This window comes from Octopus bimaculoides, chromosome 12, assembly GCF_046866305.1.
Source record: "Octopus bimaculoides isolate indiv1 chromosome 12, ASM4686630v1, whole genome shotgun sequence".
In the NCBI taxonomy this organism is placed as follows: Eukaryota; Metazoa; Mollusca; class Cephalopoda; order Octopoda; family Octopodidae; genus Octopus; species Octopus bimaculoides.
This window is the reverse complement of record NC_142939.1, coordinates 55,191,271-55,219,200: the sequence shown is the minus strand read 5'-3', so window position 1 is coordinate 55,219,200 and position 27,930 is coordinate 55,191,271. Positions and strand designations below refer to the sequence as shown.

Sequence of the window (27,930 nt, the reverse complement as noted above, 5' to 3'; positions counted from 1 at the left end):
GGGACAAACACATACACACACAGACATATATATATATATATATATATATATATATATATATATATATATACGATGGTCTTCTGTCTACCAAATCCACTCACAAAGTTTTGGTCGGCCCGATTCTATAGCAGAAGACACTTGCTCAAGGTGCCATGCAGTGAGACTGAACCCAGAACCACGTGGTTGGTAAGCAAGCTACTTACCGCATAGCCACTCCTGCATCTGTGTATATATATATATATATATATATATAATAATACTAGGGACAAAATCCAAAATTACAGGTAAAAACTCAATTAAAATCAATTTATAAAAAATTAAAATTAAATTGAGCTTTACAGATTAAAATATACACATATATATATATATATATATATATGCATGCCTTATATTACTTTTAGATACATGAAATGCAACTAGTAGGGATAATAGTAGATCTAGTTAAACACATTTTACGACAGCTTTTAATTAGCAAGGGAGTCATCAGAAGGGATCAACATTACTTAGGTATTTTGACCCTAAACTACAACATCCTCTAATGATGATGAATTACTGGCCGTCTTCTTCTGATTTCCTGTCAATTCCTTCTGTCTGTTCAGAGTCAGCAAGATGCTCCCTTTATTGAGTACTCTCTTGGCTAACCAGTGAACAGCTGTCTTTATTTTCCTTGCTGACATTGCCAGTCTTGTTAGCATTGTTTGTTCCGCACATACAGTGCTGGGAAGCCCCTACAGCAATGTCAACTGGAAATAACCAGATCTGACAACTGTTTCCCCTAAACTGTTAAATAGGATCATGGTATTTGGCAGCTTTCCTGTGTGTTTACCTCTATCTCCCCCCCCCCCACACACACACATAAACCGATAAATTATTTATTAGAATAAGCAGCAGACAATGACTTCTGTATAAAATTATATTTTAGATGAAGGTATGTATGTGTGCATATGTATTATACACACACACACACACACACACACACACACACGCACACACACAGAGATACACATACATATGTACATAGATATATACACCCATATAGATATGAACATATTTTTATTATGAATATATATATATATGATATATGTGTGTATATATATATATATATATATATATATATATATATATATATATACATACATATGCACATAGATATATACACACATATAGATATGAACATTTTTATTATGAATATATATATGATATATGTGTGTGTGTGTATATATACACACACACATATATATATATATATATACACAAATATGTGAATACATATATATATGTATATGTATATATATATATATATATATATATATATATATACGCAAATATGTGAATACATATATATATGTATATATATATATATATATATATATATATATATATATATATATATATATATATGTGTGTGTGTGTGTGTGTGTGTGTGTCTATATATTCATATATTCATCCTACCATATTATTTCACATTAAACCTATTATACCTAATTTTCTGCTGCATATGCTAATAAATAAACGTTCTTATCTGCCTCTATAGTTTCACAATGAAGGAATTAATTTTAATTACAGCTTAGTCTCAATGTCATTACACTTGATCAGATTTCTGTGGTGTATTTGACATTTAGCAAAATGATCCCCCCACCCCCAGACCTTGCCTGACTAACTTTATTGATTTACAGTTTGACTGTCTCTTAGATTCTTTGTCGTTGTTGTTGTTGTTGCTGATTTTGTCAGTTGTAGTAATCATAATGGTTTTTCTTCTTTTTTTTTTTTTTTTTTTTTTTTTTTTTCCCGTTTCTGCAGTTCTTTCTTGTTAGATTTGATTAAGTAGGTAATAATTAATTGAACAATTTATACGTGATATGTGAACTAAAAGATGCTTGGATTGTCATGTTTATTAAGTTTTGATTGTTTAGCACTTTTATTTTTATTTTTCACTCTGTTCAATTTCTTCTGCTGCATTCGTTTTCCTTATGGTGTTCAACTTCCTTGCCATATTTCCTTTCTCATTTTGTTCACCTTCGTTCACCTCCCTTCCCTTTTCCTATTTCCTTGCATTTTCAGCTGTCTTGTCTTGTTAACATTCCTTGCTTTGTTCACCTTCCCTGCTCTGTTCAGCTTGCTTGGCTCATTCAGCTTTCTTGCCTTGATCACCTTCGTTGCTTTGTTCAATTTTCTCACATTGTTCACCTCCCTTGACTCGTTCACATTTTGCCTTGTTTACCTCCCTCACTTATTCACTTCTACGTTGACCACCTTCCTTGCTTTGTTCACTTTTTGTCTTGTTCACCTCCCCCTGTCTTGTTCAGCTCCCTTGATTTGTTCAACTTCCCTGCCTTGTTCAGCTCCCTTGCTTTATTAATCTTCCTTATCTTGTTCACTGCCTTTGCCTTGTTCACCTCCCTTCCCTTGTTTCCCTCCTTTGCCTTTGTTCACATTCCTTATCTTGTTCAGTTTGGCAGCCCTATAAAGCCTGCCTGCTTTGTTTAGTGTTCTGGCTTTCTTGTAATACATTTTAGGTTGATTATCCATCCACCATCTTGCAATGAAGCAAACACTTCCATCTTCTTCTTCTTCTTCTTCTTCACACCCGAACAAAGAACAAGATTCCATGTCATTACATTCGTTAACCCTCATAACAATTAAAATGATCAAACTCTTCTATGAAGAATTATATTAATTATCCAAGTGTTCATGAGAAATTGTACAGAAATTGGCTTAAGGACAGAATATTTTGGAGATTGTTGAATATTTCTTCACTAACAAAGTCTTATCATGTCCATTCTTCAATGCAACAATAGCAGACTCAATGTGTGTGTGTGTGTGAGAGAGAGGGAGAGAGAGGGAGAGGGGGGAGAAAGAGAGAAAAGAGAGAGTGTGGGAGAGATGGGAAGAGAGAAGGGGAGAAAGGAAATAGGCTGAAGCAACTGAATGCTGGTCTGTCAGTGGAAAATTCCGAGGATTGATAAGTTGCAGTTTTGCCTTTTAACATCTCCACTGGTGTAACAGTATGGCCATGTCACTTATCTCACAATGGCCCACTTCACCTCACTGTACAGGGATACCACCATGTATGTGTAAATACATACATACATATATATATATATATATATATATATATACACACACACACACACACACACATATATATATATATATATACATACATACATGTGTGTGCGTTTGTGCATGTGTGTGTTTATATATGTATATATATATAATACGCAGGAGTGGCTGTGTGGTAAGTAGCTTGCTTACCAACCACATGATTCCAAGTTCAGTCCCACAGCAGGGCACCTTCGGCAACTGTCTTCTACTATAGCCTCAGGCCACCCAAAGCCTTGTGAGTGGATATGGTTGATGGAAACTGAAAGAAGCCAGTTTTATATATATATATATATATATATATATATATATATATATATATATATATATATATATATATATATATATATGTAAATTATAAACATCTAACTTGTGCATGTACCTTCTACCATAGACTTGGATCAATCCAAGGCTTGTGAGTGAAAGTGAGTGAACAGAGAATATTTGAAAGTTTGTGGGATGTGTGAAGCTATAATTCACACACACACACACACACACACACACACATATATATATATACAATATTATGCAAGAATTTTCCTGAGGATTAAGTAAAAAGAACAAGTACCTGTGAGAATCATCAGCCACTTACACTGTGACGCAAGTTGCCAACCTATTTTGAAAACAGTTGTTTAAGCTAAAATGATGAGCAAAACAATGTTGTCAAATTTGGAGGAGACTGTAGAGATAACAGGGCTCTGCTCCTTATCCCTTTAGCAGTTAAACCTGTCATATCTGGTCCACGTATTCCTCCTGTTATATTATGTTCAAACTAGCCAGATCTGGGCTCTCAAACATACCCTACAGTAACATTCTAAAAATGAGCCATTAAATCATTGAAATCTTGAAGCTACTTAATTATGCATTATTTATTTGAAAAATTTGCATTACATTTGACAGAGGAATTTGAATGCTAACGAGTTATGTTGAAGAAGCAAGAGTTAGTTATTTCTCAGCATTTGGTGTGGGTGGTGATGGGGCAAAGCATGACAGAACAGTGGATATTTTTTGCCCCTTTTTATATTTGTACCCGGTGGGTCATTGCACATGGTGACAACTGCACCCTCTGTTGCTTTTTTCCTCTAGCTATGCCTTTGGCTTCCTTTTATTTTTAACTAAAACCTAAATAATAGATCAGTGCTATGTTAATTTTGAAGAGCAAAGGTCGAAGCAAAAGAAACCAAAAACAAACAAACAAAAAATCAATATTTGAATAAAACCTTTGAATATTTAGATTAAATTATTGACTATAAGTAACAATTACAGAACAATTATTAACCTTTAGCACACTATAAGGGCATCATGTTACCATATGAGTTTTCTCCCCTTTAGTAAAAGGGCAGTCGTTTGGGGAAACAATTCTAGACAAAATGCAGTGTGCTAAAGGTTAATGAGTTTGCTTCAGATATTTAATTAATACAATATCCATTATTGACTGTATCCAACAAATATATATCTGAGGATGTGAGATGACATGTCATTAATAAGGTTATCATTTTTAAAACTATTAACCTCGTCGGTATAATTCAGTGGTTCTCAATTGAGGCCCATATGATCCTTGGGGGTTCACATAAAATTTTGTTGCTATGATTTATATACAATTAATCTGTTATACTCTTACAAAATATTTTAACAATTTTTTTTATACATTTCCTAATATTTAATTATAAAAATATAACAGGATTATTTAAACATTGAATGACTGTGGTGGGACATCTGAGTAAAATAAGAATCAAAGAAGTCTAAAGGTAAAACCAATTGAGAACCATTGGTATGATCCTTTTTATTATAGGCACAAGACCTGAAGTTTTGCGGGAGAGCGATAATCGATTATTTCGACCACAGTGTTCAACTGGAACTTATTTTACTGACTACGAATGAATCAAGGGCAATTTGAACTTGGAACATAGAACTGGAAGAAATACTGTTAAGCATTTTGTCCAGTGTGCTAACAATTCTGGTAACTTGCTGCCTTACCTCATCTGTATAGCGTATGGTTACATGCACTAATGGGACTAGTGTGAAGAGGTTGTTGCTATGCTTAAGTTGAAATACATAATCCTAGTATGAAGCCATATTTGAAGAATAAAACACCTGATAATGATAATAACATGATGAGGATGAAGATGGAGAAACAAGCTGATATAAACTAAAGCTCAAAACTGATGGGAATGAGGTGTAGATATAAACAGAACAGATACATACAAAGCTTAAATCCAGTCTGGGAATGTTAACATTTTGTAAAAATTAAACAGTTGATGATGGTGAAGAGGATTGGAGATGAAATTGATTGAAATGCGGAGGAGATGATATAAATATTATAAATAATAGATAGTTTAATAAAGATGAGGTTAATAGTATGGAAAAATTATAACCTTAAATCTTAAATAAATGTCCATTTGCTGAATTGTTTCTTTGTGCATCCTTCAGATATAATCAGAATTCATTTTAAATTACTGGATACATAAATATAATTACAACATTTAGTTGTATAAGTAAAATTTTCAATATGTCATCCAAATAGAGTTTCAATGAAGTGAGGCATGACTTTCTAATGATGGAAAATACCCAATATTTGATTTAGGGCTGGCAGCGTGTCTATGTGTGGTAGAAGGTTAGTTTTGAGTGAGGGTGGGGCCTTCAGTACGCTTTAGCTTCTTTTTTTTTTTTTATTATTTAAAAAAAATTTTTTTTACATTATTATAATTATTGGTTTATGTGCATCTTTTGAAGTGGTGCTTGTTAAATATAGAATTATAGGACTTAAAATCTTTGTACATACCTCTTTTGACATTATTCGAGTCCGCTGAAAAAGATAGGAAAAAAAATAAAATTATTATTAATGCACCATCAAAAAAAAAAAATAATCGATATTAAATAAAAAAAAAAAGACTACTTGCAAAGTGGTGATGATGACGATGATGACGATGATGGTGGTGGTGATCAGATTATGGTGATAGTGGCTATGGTGGTAGTGGTGGTGGTGGTGATGGCAGTGGTGATGATAATGATGAGTATCACAAGGAGGATGGTGGTGTTGATGGTAATGAAGATGATGATGATGATGAGGATGATGATGAAGATGATGATGCTGATGATATCAAAAGATGGCACTGACATCAATTGATACAAAATATGCAAAAATAAAAATAAATATCAAACCAAACCAAAAACAAAAAAAACAAACAAAAAAACAAAAAAACAAAACCAAAAGAGAAAAATAGGATATTTACGGTGAATAATGAATGATGCAAAAGTTGATTTTACAAGATGGAAGAGGAATCTATAGGAAGATGATGATGATGATGTTGATGGCGACGATGTTGTTGATAAAAATAAAAGTATTAATGTAGTATTAGTAGTAGCAGTAGTAGTAGAAGTAGTAGTAGTAGTAGTAGTAGTACTAGCAGTAGTAATATAAATAATAATAATAATGAAAATAATAATAACAACAGTAATAGTAGTAATAATAATAAAAATAAAAATAATAAATAATAATAAAAATAATAGCAAATAAAAATAATTGTAAATAATAATAATAATAATAGTGATTTCCTTTATTTGCCGCCAGGGTGATTAATAATAATAATAATAATAATGATAATAATAATAATAATAATAATAATAATGATAATGATAATAATGATAATAATAATAATGATAATAATAATAATAATGATTTCTTTTATTTGCCACCAGGGTGATTAATAATAATAATAATAATGATAATAATAATAATAATAATAATAATAATGATAATAATAATAATAATAATAATAATAATGATAATAATAATAATGATAATAATGATAATAATAATAATGATAATAATAATAATGATAATAATAATAATAATAATAATAATAATAATAATAATGATAATAATGATAATAATAATAATAATATGAAAGCAGTAATGATGACCTATTAAGTAACTATGAGATTTTTGGCATTTTACATTTCTAAATGTCTGAGATGAGGTTTTTTAAATTTCTTTTTTTTTTTTACTATAAAGTTAAAAATATACAGACTATCAAATTTCAAAGCACCTGGAGACAATCAGAAAAATCAGAAAAGAGACAGATTGATGGAATGTGGAAGATAGAAGTATGGAAGATGACGTCAATACCATGGAAATTTCAAATGAAGGCAAGAAGCACAACGATAGGATATGCGTTATATATAGTAACAGTGAGCTATATCTATGGTGAGGTACAGGCACTCTCGATGGACAATGATATAAAGCAGCCATGAGGTACATCCTACATAGCTTGTAATAAAGAGGTAAATCTTTAGTGAGGCACATTCTGTCTGGATAATGATAATGCAATGCTGTAGGCAACAGGCATGTTTGCTTCTCAAGTACATGGTTTTGAGTTCAGTTCCATCGCCCATTGTGTGGTACTTTGACTAAGTGCTTTCTACGATAACCCCATACTGACCAAAGCCTTCCGAGTAAATTTTGTAGGTAGAAATTGAAAGAAACTTGTTAGGGTTTTGGAACCAATGGTATTGGAAAGATCTGTGATGCACCTGCACGTGTGTGTATATATATATATATATATATATATATATACACTGGCAGAATCGTTAGCACACCAGGTGAAATGCTTAGTGGTATTTCATCTGAGTTCAAATTCCGCCGAGGTCCACTTTGCCTTTCATCCTTTCGGAGTTGATTAAATAAGTACCAGTTACGCACTGGAGTCGATGTAATCGACTTAATCCCTTTGTCTGTCCTTGTTTGTCCTCTCAGTGTTTAGCTCCCTGTGGGCAATAAAGAAATATATATATATATATATATATATATATATATATATATATATATATATATATATACACACACATATATATATATATATATATATATATATATATACACATATATATATATATATATATATATATATATATGGCGTAGCAAGGTAAGTGTAGTTGTGACTGTGGCTGGTACAAGTGACACGTAAAAGCCATCCAGTACACAGTAAAGTGGCTGGTGTTTGTCCCCCCTAACATCGCTTGACAACTGATGCTGGTGTGTTTAAGTCCCCATAACTTAGTGGTTCAGCAAAAGAGACCAATAGAATAAATACTAGGCTCACAAAGAATAAGTCCTGGGGTCGATTTGCTCGACTAAAGGCAGTGCTGCAGCATGGCCACAGTCAAATGACTGAAACAAATAAAAGAGTAAAGAGTAATACACACACACACACACACACACACACACACACACACATATATGATGTTGTTTGTCTGTGAAGGTGCACGGCTTAGTGGTTACGGCATTCAGCTCATGTTCATAAGTTCAATTCCCAGCCGGACATTGTGTCCTTGAGCAAGACACTTTATTTTAGTCCAATAGCAAATAACAAAAAAAAAAAAAAGTAATAATAATAACAATAATTATGATGATGATGATTTCTTTTATTTGCTGCCAGTCCCTTTGTATCCATACTTCAAAAGGCCTGCCTAGCCACACTGTTTGTGTCATGCTGAATCTTCCTTAGAACTACATGAACCTTTTAGTATTTATATTAATTCGTCATCTGTTATGCGTATTTATCTGTGGTGTTTCTAAATTAATTATGCATTATCTCATAGCTTTGAGATTTCAATGGTGTGGTTATTTGTTTTTAGAATGACATTGTAGTGCAGGTGTAAAGGACCAGATCTGGTCGATTTGAACATAAAACAGGTAAAATATTTCAGTCAGATATGAACTATTTAAATGCTAAAGGGTTAAGGGAATGCAATGTGGAGTCACGTGGCTTAATGATAAGGGTGTTGGACTCATGATTGTAAGATTGTGGTTTTGATTCCTGGACTGGGTGATGCATTCTGATCTTGAGCAAGACACTTCATTTCACATTGCTCCAGTCCACTAGCTGGGAAAAAGGAGTAATCCTGCAGCAGATTGGCGTCCCATCCAGGTGGGAAATTAATATGCCATGGAAACTGGGAGACTGGCCCTTATGAGTCAGTATGACTTGAGAAGGGAAGTAATTAAGGGGATGCATGTCCGTGGAATTTTCAGCCACTTGCACGTGGATTTCATAAGTTGACCAGATCAACTTATGAACGATTAGGTCAACTGGAATACTTATCATAACCAACAGGGTATCAATTGTGTGCATGTCTGAATTCATGTTTAAGTTTCATAATATAACTGTTTGAAAAGTATGTAGATGTTTGTATGTGTGAATCAGCATTCTTTCAGTAACAAACGATGATCGATGTCACATCTCAAAAGACAACCACTAGATAACATTGACAAGTGTATTAATTTGATTTACCAGCCATATTCTATCCCATATTTAGACACAGCCAGCTTTATGTGGCCTTAAGTTGTACAAGAAGGAAGGAAAACTTAAATATTCTTTTGAAGAATTTTGTTTTGTACCTTATTTACGTATAAAATACTATAATTAGCTCTCATTTTTGATGGCATGGGGCAAGATAGTATATATATAATTTGCCAATATAAATATGTATATTGGCAAATAAAAAACAAAAACAAAAACAGGGAAAACAAAAAAATCAAAAAGACATACACAGTGAATGTATTAGAGTGATGCTCAGAGGAAGTTTATGATGGAAAAAAGATGGGGTGTGACATTTTGAGCATGGCTCTTTGTCAGCAAGTCCGGAGAGAAGGAAAAGGGTAATCAGAGAAATGTACGTATGTCATGACAAGGTTAAATGAAAATGTATCTCTATTGGTTTTGGTGTTAAGGGGTCAGTTATTTCATCGAATGAAGAACCTGCTTATCATATTAGTGTCTAAATAATTTATCAATCCACGAAAAGATGAAAGGCAAAGTTGACCTTGGCTAATAATAATAATAATAATAATAATAATAATAAAAATAATAATAATAATAATATTGATTTGAAATTTTTGCCGAAAGCCAGAAATTTCAAAGGAGGAATTAAAAGATTACATTGGCCCCACTGCTCAACTGGTACTTAGTCTATTGAACTGTAAAGGATGAAAGGCAAAGTCAACCTCGGCAGAATTTGAACTCAGAAATAATAAAACTTTTTAAGGTAAATTTTTACCTGTGTAGAATTTGGAGCCTGAAGAAATGCTGCTAAGCATCATGTCTGTCACAGTAATGTTTCTGTCACTTTGTCACCTTTAAATGGCTTCTAATTTTAAGTACAAGGTCAGTGATTTTTGAGAAGGGAGTTAATTGATTACAACAACCCCAGAGCTCAACTGATACTTATTTTATGGAACTCTGCCAAAGAGCTGAAAGGCAAACTCAATTCCAGCCAAATGAGAACTTCCTAGGCATTTTATCTAATGTGCTAATGACTCTACATAGCACAAGGACAGACATTTTGATAGGAAATGGGGTTAGTCAAACCTGTCAACCCCATTACTCAACTGGTACATTATTTTATAGACCTTAAAATAATAAAATGCAAAGTTGACTATGACTGGAATTGAACCAAGAATGTAAACCACTGGCAGGAATATCACAAGATATTTTTTTCTGATACTGTAATGAATCTGCCAACCCACCACCCATGTCGGTTCTGATTTTGGTTCACGACCAGCAGCTTTTAGAAGAAAGAGTTTATTGATACTAGGGAACCTAGTGTGTGACTCGTTCCTTATGCCAACAACCCTGGAGGGATGAAGTATACAAAAAACCTTGGCAGTGTTTGAACATAAAAAGCCAGAACAAATAATGTAAGATATTTTTGTCTGACAATGTAAATGGTTCTGCCAATTCACCGACCAAGTACTAATAATAATAGCAACATGAATAACACTAATACTAGTACTAATAATAAAAATAATAACAATAATAATAATAATAGGAACAACAACAACAAGAACAATAATAATAATAATCAAACATTTGATCAATAAATAATTTCCTATAATTATAATGATAATAACAATGATTGATATTGATGATAACAATGATGATTATTATAACGATAATGACAATAACGACATTAAAGAATATTTTAAAGAGTTAGCATTAAAAAAAAGTGTGTGTGTGTGTGTGTGTGTGTGTGTGTGTGTGTATGTGGTGGTGATGGTGATGGGGAAATAAAGAAAGATTAATGTCAAATGATTGTGATGGTGATGGTGGTGGTGATGATGAAGATGATGATGATGAAGATGATGATGATGAAGATGATGATGATGATGATAATGGCAAACATGATGCTGCTGTTGATGACGATGTTGATAGAGAGGAGTGGAGGAAGGGGTGGGGGGCAGTGGGAGGTGGATAGGGGTGGAAAGAGAGGAAGAAATGGCAATAAATGCAAGACTGTATATATTATTGAACTCGATGCTCTGCCGTTAGTCTTGGTAATGATGTTTCGTAGATGTGATGACTATAGAACGAGAACATAACAGCAACAACATTCACCTCCAAGAAATATTAGCCAAATCTCCCTCGAATCACATCCTGTGATTGTAATGGATTCTGCACCCTCCAACTCCAGTTCCCCCCACCACCTACAACCCCCTCAACTACCCCCATCCCCCCACCAAAGATATATTCCATAACATAGTTTAAGCATACTGGTGCACAATGTCTAAATAAAAACAGCAGGGTCATGGTGGGAGTGCCTTTGATCGTAGGTTTTCTCAGTCAGGTCTAACCTGGGGCCAAATAACAACAGGAACATCAATAACAGTGATGATGACAATATCTAAAGCAACAAAGGTGATGACGATAAAGAAGATATATTTATATCTAAAATTGGCCAATGATCAAAAATTTGGGGAAGAGAGAGAGAGAGAGATTAAATTTTGAGTGTATTGACCCCCCCCCCCTCCTCAGAAGATGATTCATATATTATTTTGTCAATCTTAACAGAACAACACTGATAATACCAACACTAAGAACAAAACAGTTTCAACAACAAGAAGAACAACAAGAACCACCACAACAACAATGGCTTGGCTCTCTGTTTCAATGACGAGTGCTCCAGGTGATATGATCAAACAGAACAGCCTACTTGTAGTAAAATTAACGTGCAAGTGGCTGAGCACTCCACAGATATGTGTGTTCTTAATGTAGTTCTCAAGAAGATTCAGTGTGACACAGAGGGTGACAAGGCCGGCCCTTTGAATTACAGGTACAACACACTTTTGCCAGCGGAGGAAATAAGGTGTTTTGCTCAAGGACACAAGGCATCGCTGGGAATTGAACTCATGATCTTCTGATCATGAATCAAATACTCTAGCCATCAAGCCACATGCCTTCATGTTATAACAACAATAATAACAATGTAATCAACAAAACAGACAAAATACCACTAAGCATTTTGCCCAGCATGCTAATGAGTCTGCCAGCTCACTGCCTTAATAATAATAATAATAATCCTCTCTACTAAAGGCACACATCGACCCCAGTGTGTAACTGGTACTTATTTTATTGACTATGAAACGATGAAAGGCAAAGTCGACCTCAGCAGAATTTGAACTCAGAATGTAAAGACAGACGATACGCTGCCAAGCATTTTGCCTAGTGTGCTATCGAGTCTGTGAGCTCACCACCTTAATGAGAATAATAAGGATTTCAAGTTTTGACCCAAGGATAGCAATTATGGGGGTCAATGTAATTGACCCCAACGATCAACTGGTACTTTTGTTTATCAACCCTGAAAGGATGAATGGAAAAGTTGACCTTGGTGGAATTTGAACTCAGAACGTAAAGATGGACAAAATGCTAACGATTCTGCCAGCTCACCACGTTACTTCTTGACTAATATTACCAGACACCAACCAACAACAGCAAAAACATCAAGAACAACCATTACTTTTAACACAATTGTTAGTTTATCATATCAAACTTATAACGAATCGCTATTTACAAGAATATATAGCTGGCTTTCCAGGCAACATCTTTGCAAGGAAGAAACTTCATAAGGCCCTCCCGCTGATATCAAACTATTCTCATAGTAAACAGAGATTGAATGAAGACAGTTATGTTGCATATGTACATATGCCTTCAGTATATTCACATATTTCATGTCAGATTTATGATGAGATAATTAAAATAAACAGGAAGATAGATGAATGAACATTTTTCCTGTTTATTTCAAAAATGTTTATTTCAATTAAGTACGCATAGATTTGCACACACACACACACACACACACACGCACATGCATACATATTGATACATGCACATATGTACTTATACACATGCCTAAAATGTTATACATACACATACATATATATATATATATATATATATATATATATATATGTACTCAAACACATGTCTATGTATTATATTATACATATAAATGTGTACATTGAGATTTTGATCAAGCACCCGTCATTCCCATCTTTATCTTCTTCCCACTTACTACTACTGGTTCCAGTATACTGTGGATTAAAGGTGGCGAGATGGCAGAAACGTTAGCACGCTGTGCGAAATGCTTAGTGATATTTCATGTGGCTTTACATTCTCAGTTCAAATTCCGCCGAGGTTGACTTTGCCTTTCATCCTTTCAGGGTTGATAAATTAAATACCAGTTGCATACTGGGGTAGATCTCATTGACTGGCCCCCCTCCCCCAAAATTTCAGGCCTTGTGCCTAGAGAAGAAAAGAATATACTGTGGAATCACCATGGATCTTCTCTATAGCGACACACCTGTGCATATCATTCTATCATACTTTAACCTCTTATCACCTGCCATAAAGCTATCTTCTCCTCCCAAATACACATATGCACGCACACACACACACACACACATTCTTTTATTCCTTGAGTAGTCATGAGACATGCAGCCATGCTTGAAGAATTTTAGTTGAATAAATCAGCCCTAGTACTTATATTTTGTTTTAAGCCTGGTGCTTATTTTATCGGTTCCTTTTGCCAAACTGTAAGGTTACAAGGGGTGCAAAAGACATCAACACTGATTGTCAAGTGATGGGGGAGCCAAACACAAACAAAGACAGAGGCAAATTATGAGATAGATAGATAGATAGCTGAGTTAGGCCATCCAAGTGGATTTGGTTGAATGAATCTGAAAGAAGTCTGTCATTTATGTGCATGTATGTATTTGTTCCCTACCACCAATTGACAACTGGTGTTGGTGTGTTTATGTCCTTGTGACTTAGCGGTTCAGTGAAAGAGATTGGTAGAATAAGTACCAGGTATTAAAAATATATACTCGGGTTGATTCTTCAAGGCAGTGCCCCAGCATGGTCGTATCCTAATGACTAAGACACGTAAAAGAATAAAAGAATATGCCCACAGGCATATGGCATAGTGGTTAAGAGCGCGGGCTACTAACCCCAAAATTCCGAGTTTGATTCCAAGCAGTGGCCTGAACACTAATAATAATAATAATAATAATAATAATAATGACAACATCAAAAAATACCTTAGGAATGAGAACCCAGGTCGAAATTTCCCCAAGACACCTGAAGAAGGCTGGAGGGTATATCAGCCGAAACATTGTGTTAACAACAAACAAGATGAGGACAAATATCCGTCGAATGTAAATAATGTAAATAGTGTAAATGATGAAAAGAATATCTGTTGCAAATCAATGTAAACAAGTACCATCTGAACATGGAAACATGGAATAGCGGATGTTGAAATGATTATAGTAGTGCTCCATCGAGTACGACGATGAAGGTTTCAGTTGATCTGAGCAACAGGACAGCCTGCTTGTCAAAGGAACATGCTAGTGGCCGAGCCTTCTACTCTACAGAAATGCATACACTCAATGTAGTTCTCAGGGAGATTCAGTATGGCAAAGAATGTGGCAAGGCTGGCCCTCTGAACCCTTCAAATACAGGTAACAGGTACAACTAACTCATTTTTGCCCATAAAATAAAGTATCTTGCTTGAGGACACAACATGCCATTGAAAATCGAACTCATGACCTTATGATTGTGAACTACAGACTCTAACCACTAAACCATGCTCCATCACTTAGAATGATTATATATATAAATATATATATATATATATATATATATGTATGCATAAATATATATGTATGTATATATGTATGTATGTACACACACGTATAAGAAATATATATATATATATATATATATGTATACACACATACACACACATGCGCACACACACACACATACATAAGAAAACCAAATGATCCACTATCTGAATAAGCCTAATTGATGTCAAACTAAAGAACAACAACAACAACAACAACAAAAACAGCAACAACAAAACAAAAATAAGTAAACATCACAAGAAGACACTAAATACTGAAAAAATCTCAAGAACTCACAAACTAAAAGACTAAATATGTTACACATGAGTGAACTGGTAAGATGGTCAGTATTTTGGTATCTTCTGGTGCCTTCATTACTTTGCTATTGAATCTAGTTACATCCTGTTTTAGCATCAGACTTCATATGGCTGATATCTCATTGACTCAACACAGGATCACAACAGAACTTACTTATGTATATAATGTATGTGTTGTGTGTATATGTACATATACATACATTCATACGTACATATCTCTCTATCTCTAAATATATATATACATACATATGCATGTACGTGTGCAAACATATATGTACATATACATACATATATACATATAAATACTTGCATGTATGTAAGCACATGCGTGAGTGCCTGTATGTGCATATATATATATGTGTGTATAAACTTGCATACACACATACACACACTCCGAAGCACACATACATCCACACACAACTACACATACATTTGTTTACATGTATATCCTCTGATATATATTTATATATACACACACACACACATAAGTGCCACGCTCTCAGATACATATATATGCACGCTTATGAATATACCATAATTCTTGGCCTATCATATGTCCGATATGAACGTAAATCTATACATATGTGCTGTATACCACATATGTTTATGATCACATATATACACTAAAGGCAAAAGTATGAATCTTCTATTGATTTCAACGATGAGTTTTCCTGTTGTTCAAACAAGCGGGCTAACACCCACAACCAAGTGGTTTCAGGTTCAGTAACTCTACATGGTAACTTAGACAACTGTCTGCTTCTCCAGCCCCAGGCTGGTGAAGATGCTGTGAATGTGTGTGGTACATAGAAGCAGAAAGTAGGTTATCATATATATATATATATATATATATATATATATATATATATATATATGTATATATATATGTGATGGGGTGCTAACTAGTTCTTGGCTTTAAGGGTGTTGTGAAAGGCCTGGTTGGTGGCTCAAACTTCTGAGTTCTTATTGCATGCAGCAGCCCTTCTGAAAAGCTGAAGGACCACTAAAATAAGTATGTTAATCTCTGAGTGGAATATGTTGAGTAAAATCATAATTAACTGATCCTCCTGTAGTTTCGTTTATCCAAAGCTACGAACACTCCCTCGCTAGCGAACACGTTACAATGAAGTAGAGAAATTTGAAAAGACAACACAAAATCGGTTATTTCTCAAAATACAATGTTTATATACCAAAAAGATTTTATAACATTTTTCTGACACAATTTAAATATATACTTTAACCATGTAACACAAGCCTTCTGTAGTTTTTTCACTCTTATTATCTTTTATATATATATATATATATATATATATATACTAGCTGACGTACCTGGTATTTCCTGGGAAGCGGGGCTTATCCCTTGGTTCCCTTCTCATAATTGATTCGCTAATCCAATACCAACAATAGAAAGTATGTAGCCCTTAAAACTGTTTTTGTGCATTTACAAAAAATATCAATCTGTCTTACACAGCATCTTGTTTTAGAGAGAGAGATACACACATGCGTGCACAGACACACACATACACACACAACAGGCTTCTTTCAGTTTCTACCTATCAAATCCACATACAAGGCTTTGATAAGCCCAAGGCTTATAGTAGAAGACACTTGCTCAAGGTGCCATGCAGTGGGACTGAACCCCAAACCATGTAGTTAGGAAGCAAACTTCTTAACACACTGCCATGCCTACACCTATATAAACAAATTTTCTAAATGTAGAAAAAAAGTTTTACTGATTCAGACACAATTTTCTCGAAACAAATTTATTTAACACACACATGCATACACACACACACATATATATATAAAACCACACACATATATATTTATATATAAGAAATAAATTGATATAAAAATGTTACTTTAAGAATAAGCCTGCACTAAAAGAAGAAACATAAAAAAAAAAAAAACCAACTAAGATGTAATGATTGCTTGCCAATATATGATAAAACAAATGTGGAGTATTTTCTATTCAATATTGTAATTTGAAATGGGAGTCACAACTCAAATATTCCTGTTATAACTCCTGTCAAAATTTTTTCTGCAAATTGTGGTAACACCATTTTCAGTTTTTCAATCATTTTTTTTTCTTCTTTTTGTTTTACAATCCCATATTCTCAGAACCTATTGTTGTTTGGATGATTTGAGTTATAATTGGAAAGATTTGATACAGTAAGACATAATAATAATAATAATAATAATAACAATAATAACAACAATAATCATTTGAAATATATAAAACTTAAGGGAGGGGATATGATGAAAGATGATATATGTTATAAACCTGTAGGTTCACATAATTATATTAAGAGAATTTCACTGCAATCTTGAGTAAAGCACTTCTATCTACTTGTATTACCTTGGGAATGAGACAAACGCAGCCAGCTTGTAATAATGCCACAAATTGTCTTCGTCTCCAGAAATAGTTCAGAGATATTGTAAATCTCATGATTGTAAATTATAAATTCTAACGACAGTATCTAAAGTATTGGAAATGTGTTCAATATCAAGTGAAGGACCTATAGCGCAAATTCCCTCTAAACATAGCAGAATGGTTTATAGACCAGGAAAATATCTGTCAGAGAATGAAATCTCAGTAGTAAAATAAATTTGGATTCAACAAGATTTCCATACCCTGCAGGACTAATCAAAAGCGATAAGATTTTAGTTGAGTAGTTAAAACAACTGCAATTACTGATCAAGTTAAAATCTTCCATAAACAAAGTAGCTATACTGTCGAAAATATATAATTCCAGCAGTAATATCTCTTATATATATATATACAATTATTACAAATTAAAAGCTGCTATTTCTGAACTTCGGTATATGGTGAAGCAAATATTTGCTGATCCCTAAATTATGTTTATAAATATATATATATATATGTATATATATATATATATATGTATATATATATATATATATATATATATTTAAAATTTATTAATAAGGGTAGAATTTGATATTAGTCAATTAAAACCAGTGGTCTAGCATATCAAAAAAATCCGAAGATTAAAATTATATTACATACAAAAATAAGAGGAATGACCAGCAAAAGTGGACTCCTATATGCTAGAAATAGATGCCGAATCATCTAACCACGAAGAAATATGTTCTCAGTAAAAAATTAGCGACACAACAGACTGTAAAAGGGCAAGACAAATGAAAAAATACTAATAAAAACGATTAACCTACGTACCATGGTTTCACCTGTTAAAATTAGCGTGCCAGATGGAAGACATTTGAAGGGCTATACTGAATGTAATTTGTAGAACTCTACACGTGCTCCATTTCGGGTGGACGTCTTATGTCTAGTTCTGGAAATTATATTTTTAAATCGACAGACTACGATGATGATCCTGCAGATATTTACTTATGTAAATTTTAACAGGTGAAACCATGGTACGTAGGTTAATCGTTTTTTTAGTATATTTTCATTTGCCTTGCCCTTTTACAGTCTGTTGTGTCGCTATTTTTTTACTGAGAACATATTTCTTCGTGGTTAAATGATTCGGCATCTATTTCTAGCATATAGGAGTCCACTTTTGCTGGTCATTCCTCTCTCTCTCTCTCTCTCTCTCTCTCTCTCTATATATATATATATATATATATATATATATATATATATACACACACACACACCCACTACGAGAAAAGAGAAATAGGTGTTCTAATACATAAATCTTGACTATTTGATAAAGATTTTATAGTATAAACTTATGCAACACATTTACAAGTACAATCCAGGAAAGAAAAAGTGAATAGAGATTTTTGATGGAGCATCCAAAACCTTGTTATAAAAAATAACAAGGTTTTGGTGAGAAGCTGCTTCACATAGAATGTACCTCCACCACTCCATATCAAAGTAGAATTAGGAAGCTGAAAGATTTTGGTCTATTACCCCTTCCTAACTTAGATGGTATGGCATATATAGTCAGAAATTTTCTATTCTTCATAAGACACCATTTTCCACTAACACAAATAAACGTTTTGTCTATTTCTTTCTGCTCTACAATCAAACAGCTTCAGTAGTCAAACCTAATTTAGTTATCTCTTTTGTATATTCTGAATGGTGTATCAAGTACCAGTTATACCACTTGGTAGTATCCAGGGGGAGCACAGAGCACTTACAGCTAATAATTCCAAAGGGTTTTCTTTTCCCTTTTCCAAGTTTTGTGTTGATTTACTTTAATCAGCAGGTACCATTTTGTAAGGGTATGATAATTGCTTCTTTTAGGTCATCTGAAGCAGCTGAGCATCTTTGGGAAATGGTGCCTGACAATTTGTATGCCTAACTTAGATGACATTCAGAAAACCTGGAAGTCTATCAGATTGGTAAAACTGAATTTTGCACCAAAATTAGCTGAGGTGAATTTTTGCTAAAAGGTTATCTGAGTTGAGTTTTGCAGTAAAATTAACTGAGCTGAATTTTACAGACTCATTAGCTGAGCTGAATTTTGCAGCTGAAAATGTGATAGGGTGAGCTGTATAAGAAGGAAGGTTCTAGAGCAAATACTATGAGGAATCGGTATCGAAAGAAAGAATGAAGGAAAGGGAGTAGAAAGGGAGGAAATAATATCAAATTAATGTTAATACCCAAATTTGTAGGTAGTTGAAAACAATGGTAGAATGGAATTCTTTTGATCAGTTAAAGTAGTTAGTATTATCTCTCTAGAGCAATGGCTTACTTCTTCTACACTACTGTTCAAATCCTACTGGATTTGAACTTTTCTCATTTTAATTTGGCAACCTTAAACCCCTTACCTAAAAGTTTGTGGAATTTTTCCAATGTAACAAATCATTATTTTCCATTTAGATAAGAAAACTAGAGTATTATCTTTACACGGACATGCATATCAATACAAGTTCAGTATTTTAACAAATTCATCTAATATTGATTTACTCTTTTACTCTTAACTTGTTTCAGTCATTTGACTGCAGCTATGCTGGAGCACCGCCTTTAATCGAGCACATCAACCCCAGGACTTATTCTTTGGAAGCCTAGTACTTATTCTATCAGTCTCTTTTGCCAAACCACTAAGTTACAGGGACATAAACACACCACCATCGGTTGTCAAGCGATGTTGGGCGGGGACAAACACAGACACACAAACATATGCACACATATATACATATATACGACAGGCTTCTTTCAGTTTCCGTCTACTAAATCCACTCACAAGGCTTTGGTCGGCCCGAGGCTATAGTAGAAGACACTTGTCCAAGGTGCCACGCAGTGGGAATGAACCCAGAACCATGTGGTTCATAAGCAAGCTATACAGCCACTCTTGCGATTTGTTCATATTCTACACAAGACCCAGTATATCACATAATTCAGCTTCAATCAGCCGTTGATATTTATTGATAAAATAGTGTTGTTAGTAGGGGTTCTGTCTTGGGCCTAGGCCCACTGCTGAAGTACAACTCAGCACATTAACGAATTTATCTCATTTTAATTTGTCTTCAAATCCATGCTGGCATGAAAGACAGGCATTAAAACATGATGATGATGATGATGATGATTACCATGACACCTTCCCTAAAAGTCGGTGGCATCTTCCAGTGTAATAAATCAATACTCTAAACAAATGCGAGCTGCTCACAGTTTACAATGCTTTTATACAACGCTTACTTATAGCTAGGAAGACTTGAACACTTTGAGACTTAACTATTTAATTACAGCCACCATACAGGATTGGTGAAAGGCTACAAACTGAAAAATCCCATTAGTTTGTTGTCTGTAATCATTCTAGTTCAGTCATCTGTGGCTTTCAATATAATACTGGTTCTGTTTGTTTTATACTGCAAATGGTGATCACTATAGTGTCATTGGTTATAGGTACCCAATAGGTTAATCACTAGTTCACAGCATTTTGCACATAGGGAGAGTGACGAGGGAGTGTCACTTCTTTTTATATTTATTGGCAATGTTTATATTCTTTACCAATTATACATTGTTAGAAGATATATACACACACATACATGCAGATATACACACATGCACATTTGTATGTAAACCTACATTCTAGATATAAACACGTGTCAAAATTACCTATTTCTCCATAGATAGATTAAAAAAAAAAATGATGAAATGCCTTAATTGATTTTCTGCTCTTATTTGGAACCAGAAGTGTCTATATCACTTAGTCAATCCCAAAGGAACAAACAACTAATCTGTTTATATAAATACATATCAAATTAGTAACTCTAGAGAATTGGAGCTACTAATTTGCATACCATAAGTGGTTAACTCTGTATTCAATATCAGAGGCTTGTGTAACTTAGTTCTTTTAATATACACAATATTTCTGCATGTCATAAAAAGGTGACTAAAAGAACTTGAATTGAGATAAGCATTTGGCTATAAAATACTGCCTCAAGAGTCTTGTTTAACCAATACTAGAATGGGAAAGGAGATGTAAAAAAATTACTGGTACTTAATGCTTAAAGTGAAATAGCAAAATATAAATACCACTTAGTGAGACTTCAACTGTGAAACTGATCGAATTAAATTCGTTAGTGATAAATGGTCCATTTGTGCTTTGCAATTTCTTCTAATTTCTCTAACCTTTATATTTACTACTAATAAAATTTTATGGCATTTTTAATGATATAAATTTATTGGAATAGCTTAGGCAAAGAATGACAGAATAAAATGTATTTTGAACTTTGGCATCGTTTAAATTCTGTATGACATTACAATAATTCTGCCAACAACTGATTTGATGATAATGTTGGTGATTATGATTTTTTATAATTGGTAAAAGACTGCAGATTTTGGGAGGGCAATATAGTAATCTAGATCGGCATCAGTATGTGACCACTATTGTATTATATCACCTGCAGAAGAATGGTAAACAGAGTTTATATTGTGAGGATATGAACTCAGAAATATAAAAAGTCATAACAGAGTGGTATCTGGCACTCTACCAATATTGGTATCTATCGTCTTTAATAGAATAGAAATGCTAATTTTTTGATATGAAAACAACAGATGCATGTATAAGAGTATGGCTAAGAAGCTGATTTATCAACCGCGTGGTTTCAGGTTCAAAACCACTGTAAAGCACTTTAGGCGAGTCCCTCCTAATATAGTCTTCAAATGACCAATGTCTAGTGAATGAAATGTGGCAGAGGAAAAAGTTCAGAATGGATGTATATATATATATATATATATATATATATATATATATATATATATATATATATACATACATATATATATATATATATATATATATAGACACACACACATGCAACATATATCCATTCTATATATATATCATCATCGTTTAACATCCATTTTCCATTTTGCCACGGGTTGGGCAGTTTGACTGAGGACTGGCAAGCCAGTAGGCTGCACCAGGCTCCAATTTTATCTGGCAAGGTTTCTACAGCTGGATGCCCTTCCTAACACCAGCCTCTATGAGAGTGTAGTGGGTTCCTTTTTACATGCCATCGGCATGGGAGTCAGTTGAGGGGCACTGGCTTTGACCAGTGCTTTTTATGTACATGGGGAGCCAGTTGTGTAGCACTGGCATCGACCCACGCTTGAATGGGTCTTATTACGTGCCACCAGCAAGGTTACCAGTCAGGTGGCACTGGCATCGGCTACGGCTCTCATATTCTATATATATGTGTGTGTGTGTGTGTGCGTGTGCTTATATGCATAGCTGTGTGGTAAAAAGTTTGCTTCAGCGTGGTTCTTACTTTCAGTTCCACTGAATGGCACCTTGGACCAATGTCTTCTACTATAGCCCTGGACTAAGTGAAGCTTTGTCAGTGACTGTCACGGATGGAAACAAAAAGAAGAAGCACATTGCCCCCCATCTCTCTCTCTCTCTCTCTCTCTCTCTCTATATATATATATATATATATATATATATATATATATATATATAAAATTTCTGGTTGCTGCTGTTTTATGAAGTTTTCCTATATTGTTGTTGAAAGTCTTGAAATAGGGAGTAATTAACAGTCGACAACTGAGGAGGGGTTAGACTTCCATTGGTGTTTTGTCTTATACTTGTATCTCATTAAGTGCTTATGCATTTTTCACTTGTTGGTGATGTCCTGTTCTTGTATATTTTTTGGTAATTTGCCCTGTACATATCACTCATGTGTCTATGTATTTTTCACTCGTTGATGATGTCCTGTACTTGATGTATATTATATCTATATTTATTTATAGATATTTATTTATACAGGTATTTACATCAATATATGAAAAGTAAAATTGATCTTTGCTCTGATTTGAACCTGGAATGTGAAGCCCTGCAAGAAATGCCATTGAGCATTTTGTTTGCTGTGCTAATAATGGTCCTGCCAACCCACAGCCTTACTCTGAGAGAGTAAAGACAGTGCTGGCCTTTCATGTCAGAGATTTCTTGAATGAGTGGAAGAGAGAGAGAGAGAGAGAGAGGGGGGGAAGGGTTATGAGAAGGGTGAAAAAAGAAAATGAAGATGAAGAAGGAACAGGAGGAGGAGAAGAAGAAGAAGGAGAAGAAGAAGGAGGAAAAGAAGAAGGAGAAGAAGAAGATGAAGAAGGAGAAGAAGAAGGAGATGAAGAAGGAGGAGAAGGGAAGAAGAAGAAGAAGAAGCTAAGTAGTAGGATGGTGATTGAAACAAGAAAAATGAAAGGAAGACTGAAAAAAGATTAAGCTTAAGATTGTAGGTTTTGAACTCCAAACGTTAGGGTCTAAATTAAATACCGTCCAAAGAAGAAAGCTTTGTTTTTTACTGATTCTACCATCCCATGATGATCTATTAACCATTTAAAAAAAAATTTTAACTGTTGAAGAATAATGATAAAGAAAACCTTTCATCTGTGACATTTTGTGAAAGAGAGGAAAAAGAGATAAGTGGGACAGAGCGAGAGGAGAAGTTGCAAGAAGGGTGGAAGATGAAGAAGAAAGAAATGAAGGAAGGAAAGAAGGAAGAAAAGAGAGAGAGAGAAAGAAAGAAAAAAAGGGGTGTGTTTTTGTCTGCAAATATACATTGAACTGCTTTGACTGTTATGTCAAAATATGTGTGAAGACAAGTACCATGAAGAATAAATTACTCAGACATACACATCTAGACACACACATATATATATATATACATATAAATATATATACATACACGCATACATACATATATATATATATTTGTATATATATATATATATATATATATATATATATATATATATATATATGTATATATATGTGTATATATATGTATGTATGAATGTATGTGTGTATGTATATATATATATGTATACACTTACACATATATACGCATATACCCATGTATACACAGAATACTAATGATAATAAATAAATAAATAAATTCAATAATAATTGAAGAATATTTAGATTTTTAATATAAAAAAAGCCACTTACAGTACCATCACCACACTTCGATTACCACTACTACCGCCACTACCTACACACAACTACCACCACCACCACCATAACTACGATAACCAATAACAACAATAACAAGACATTTTTATTCCAGAACAAACAAACAAATAAACACAAGCTAAAAAAAGTTTTTAAAAAAATTATAAAAAAATTCGACTTTGATTTGAAGCAAACAAATAAACAAACAACACATAAAAAGGGACAAAAACAAAAAAAAAACAGAATGAACAAAAACAAATATACAAAAAATAACAGGATCTATAAATAAAGCAAAATAATTTTTCTCGATTCAGTTAAGTCACCGAATTATCGATCTTAAATACTGTTTGAGAAGCAAACTAACAACACTTGGAGTTTCTCATTATTTTTTAATTATTATTATTATTATTGTTGGCATTATTATTACTATCATCATGGTCATCAGCATCACCATCATCGTCAGTGTTGTTATAGTTGTTGTTACTCTTGTAATTGTTGTTATTTTCAGTTTAGGATTTTATGGTGTAATTTAGGCCGTATTTTTTTCTTAAGGAAAAAAATGTTATTTTGTTCATTATTATAATCATAATCATTATTATTATTGTTGTTATTATTATTATTATTACTATTATTATTATTGGATTTATTATTATTATTATTATTATTATGTATTTTTATAAAGTCTAAAATTTTTTTTGTCTGAAAGTTTTTCCTTGCTTAGAAATGGATTTGGAGAGGATGAAGTGGTGGAATGGATGAAGAAGAAAGAAAAGAAAAAGGACAAGAAGTGGAAGAGAAAGAAGAAAGCGGGCAATTTTTAAAAAATAGTTACTTTATTTAATTTCTAAGTGTATGCATATATAGTTGCAGACATACACATATAATACGTGCTAACAAAATTATATAAGCATATACAGTTTTATATATGCGTGTATGTGTGCATATGTATATATACATACATACACACACATATATGCATATATTTACTTCCATATAAATATGAATATATATACATATAAGTATACACATGTAAGTACATATATATGTATATATATATATATATATATATATATATATATATATATCTATATATATCTATACACACACACACACATATCTGTATACAAATACATATGTGTGTATGTAATTAGATATATGTATTTATATGCTTTTGCATGTTTATAAATGGGATATGGCATCAACAGAAGCTGGATGTAACTAAAAAATAAATTAAAATATTCACAAGACAACATGAAACTTGTAATTACTAATTTTCCCAAAAGTATTAAAAAAAGTCATACATGTTGACTTAATAAAAATTAAGCTTCGTTAATTAAACACATACATATCTCAATCTTTCATTCCCTGTGTGAATATATATATATATATATATATATATATATATATATATATATATATATACATACAAATATATGTATGTATGTATGCATGTATGCATGTATATATGTATGTATTATATGTATGTACATATGTATGTTTATATTTATATATATATATATATATATATATGTGTATATCATTGCTATTATGAAAAAGTGTTGTAAGTCCAAATCGTTGCTTTTTCAGAAAACAAAAACATAAGTTTCACCTATATATATATATATATATATATATGTATGCATGTATTCATATAAGCATATGAATATACACATGTATATATATAATGATGATATTTTGGTCATTGATTGAAGAGGAAAACTCAGCTGCGAATATTCCATGTATCGTGTCCCTGTCTATATTCTCTGTCTGTTAAGTTTTTGTCTTGTTTCCTGTTTGCTCTGCTTTTGTCTAACTTTTTCTCCTTGTTGTGTTTTGTCTGTTCAATCTTTGATATAGACATATATATATATATATATATATATATATATATATATATATATATATTTCAATTTATATGTACTTAGATGTAAAAATGAAGATGACAACAATGGTGATGATGATGACGACAATGATGATGATGATAATGGTGATGCTGATGATGGTGGGTCTGATGATGGCAACAATGTAATGTCGTAATGCCACTGCCATTTGCTGTCGCTGTCAAGAACGACTTGCATGATGATGATGACAACAACAGCTGTAACTGGGGCAATGGTAACACTGACAACCAGATAATGTCGAGGATACTGATGATAATGATGACGACGCCCCTGACAACGATCATGATGATATTTCTACCATTTAGAGAAATTACTTCACTGCTCCTTCATCGAAATCTCTGAGACAATTTTCTATGCACATAATTATAATCTCACACTTTTTATCTTGTTGTTGTTGGTTTCTTTCAACCAAAGTAATAGATATGTAAACAACTTTAATATTTAAGACTTGGCTATGTCCTGAGTGAAGACGAGACTGCTCAAAGTTCTTTAATTTTTATGCCCATTATTTATGCCCATTTATCTAATGTGTGTTCGCATGTGTTAGATAAATCTCTGTTCTTTGAAGTATTGCGTTATAGATGGATGCTCTTGCTGTTGCTAACCTTTACCTGTTTTTCAAGTAAAAGAAATATTTTTGATATCTTATGCATCTTCAACAACGCAGAGCTTGTGAACAGTCTACTGGTAAAGAATGACAACAAACTTCACAATTTGTTGATCACTGCTTGTTCATGTGAGATGCAGTTTGAACATTGACAGAGATGCACATAGACACATACATACTCATACACATATCAGCATCATCATCATCATCGTCATCCTCATCATCATCATCCTCATCATCAACATGGTTATCATCATTCTCCTCCTCTCCCTCCTCATCGTTATTGCCTTAATGTCTACTTTTCCATGAGTCAGTTGGGATTCAGTGAAGCAGCTTCTTTTTAATGGCTGGATGCCCTTCCTGTAGCCAACCCTCACCTGTTTCCAAGTTACCCACACACACAGCACTTGCACACACACACACATACACACACACACATACATCACATGCACACACACACATATGTATCATATATTTGTGAATATGTGTGTGTGTATTTGAGTGTGCATGTATGTGTGCTGTGTGTGAGTGTGTGTTACACACATCATGTGTTTGTGTGTGTACAATGGGCTTTGCACTGTCTACATCTACATAATCCACTCACAAGGAACTGGTTGATGAAGCTATACTAGAAGATACTTCTCCAATGTACTACATG

General features: G+C 33.3%; 1 protein-coding gene across 4 annotated transcripts in view; it reads right to left on the bottom strand.

The window, feature by feature from the left end:
* The window catches only part of LOC128249177 (lachesin-like), an 822,107-nt gene that overhangs the window by 24,819 nt on the left and 769,358 nt on the right, over positions 1 to 27,930 (bottom strand). For all 4 annotated transcript variants that reach the window (XM_089361058.1, XM_089361060.1, XM_089361059.1 and 1 more), the window contains one exon: positions 5,885 to 5,908. In XM_089361058.1, coding sequence (XP_089217184.1) covers positions 5,885 to 5,908 — 24 coding nt within the window. The remainder of the gene's footprint in view (positions 1 to 5,884; positions 5,909 to 27,930) is intronic.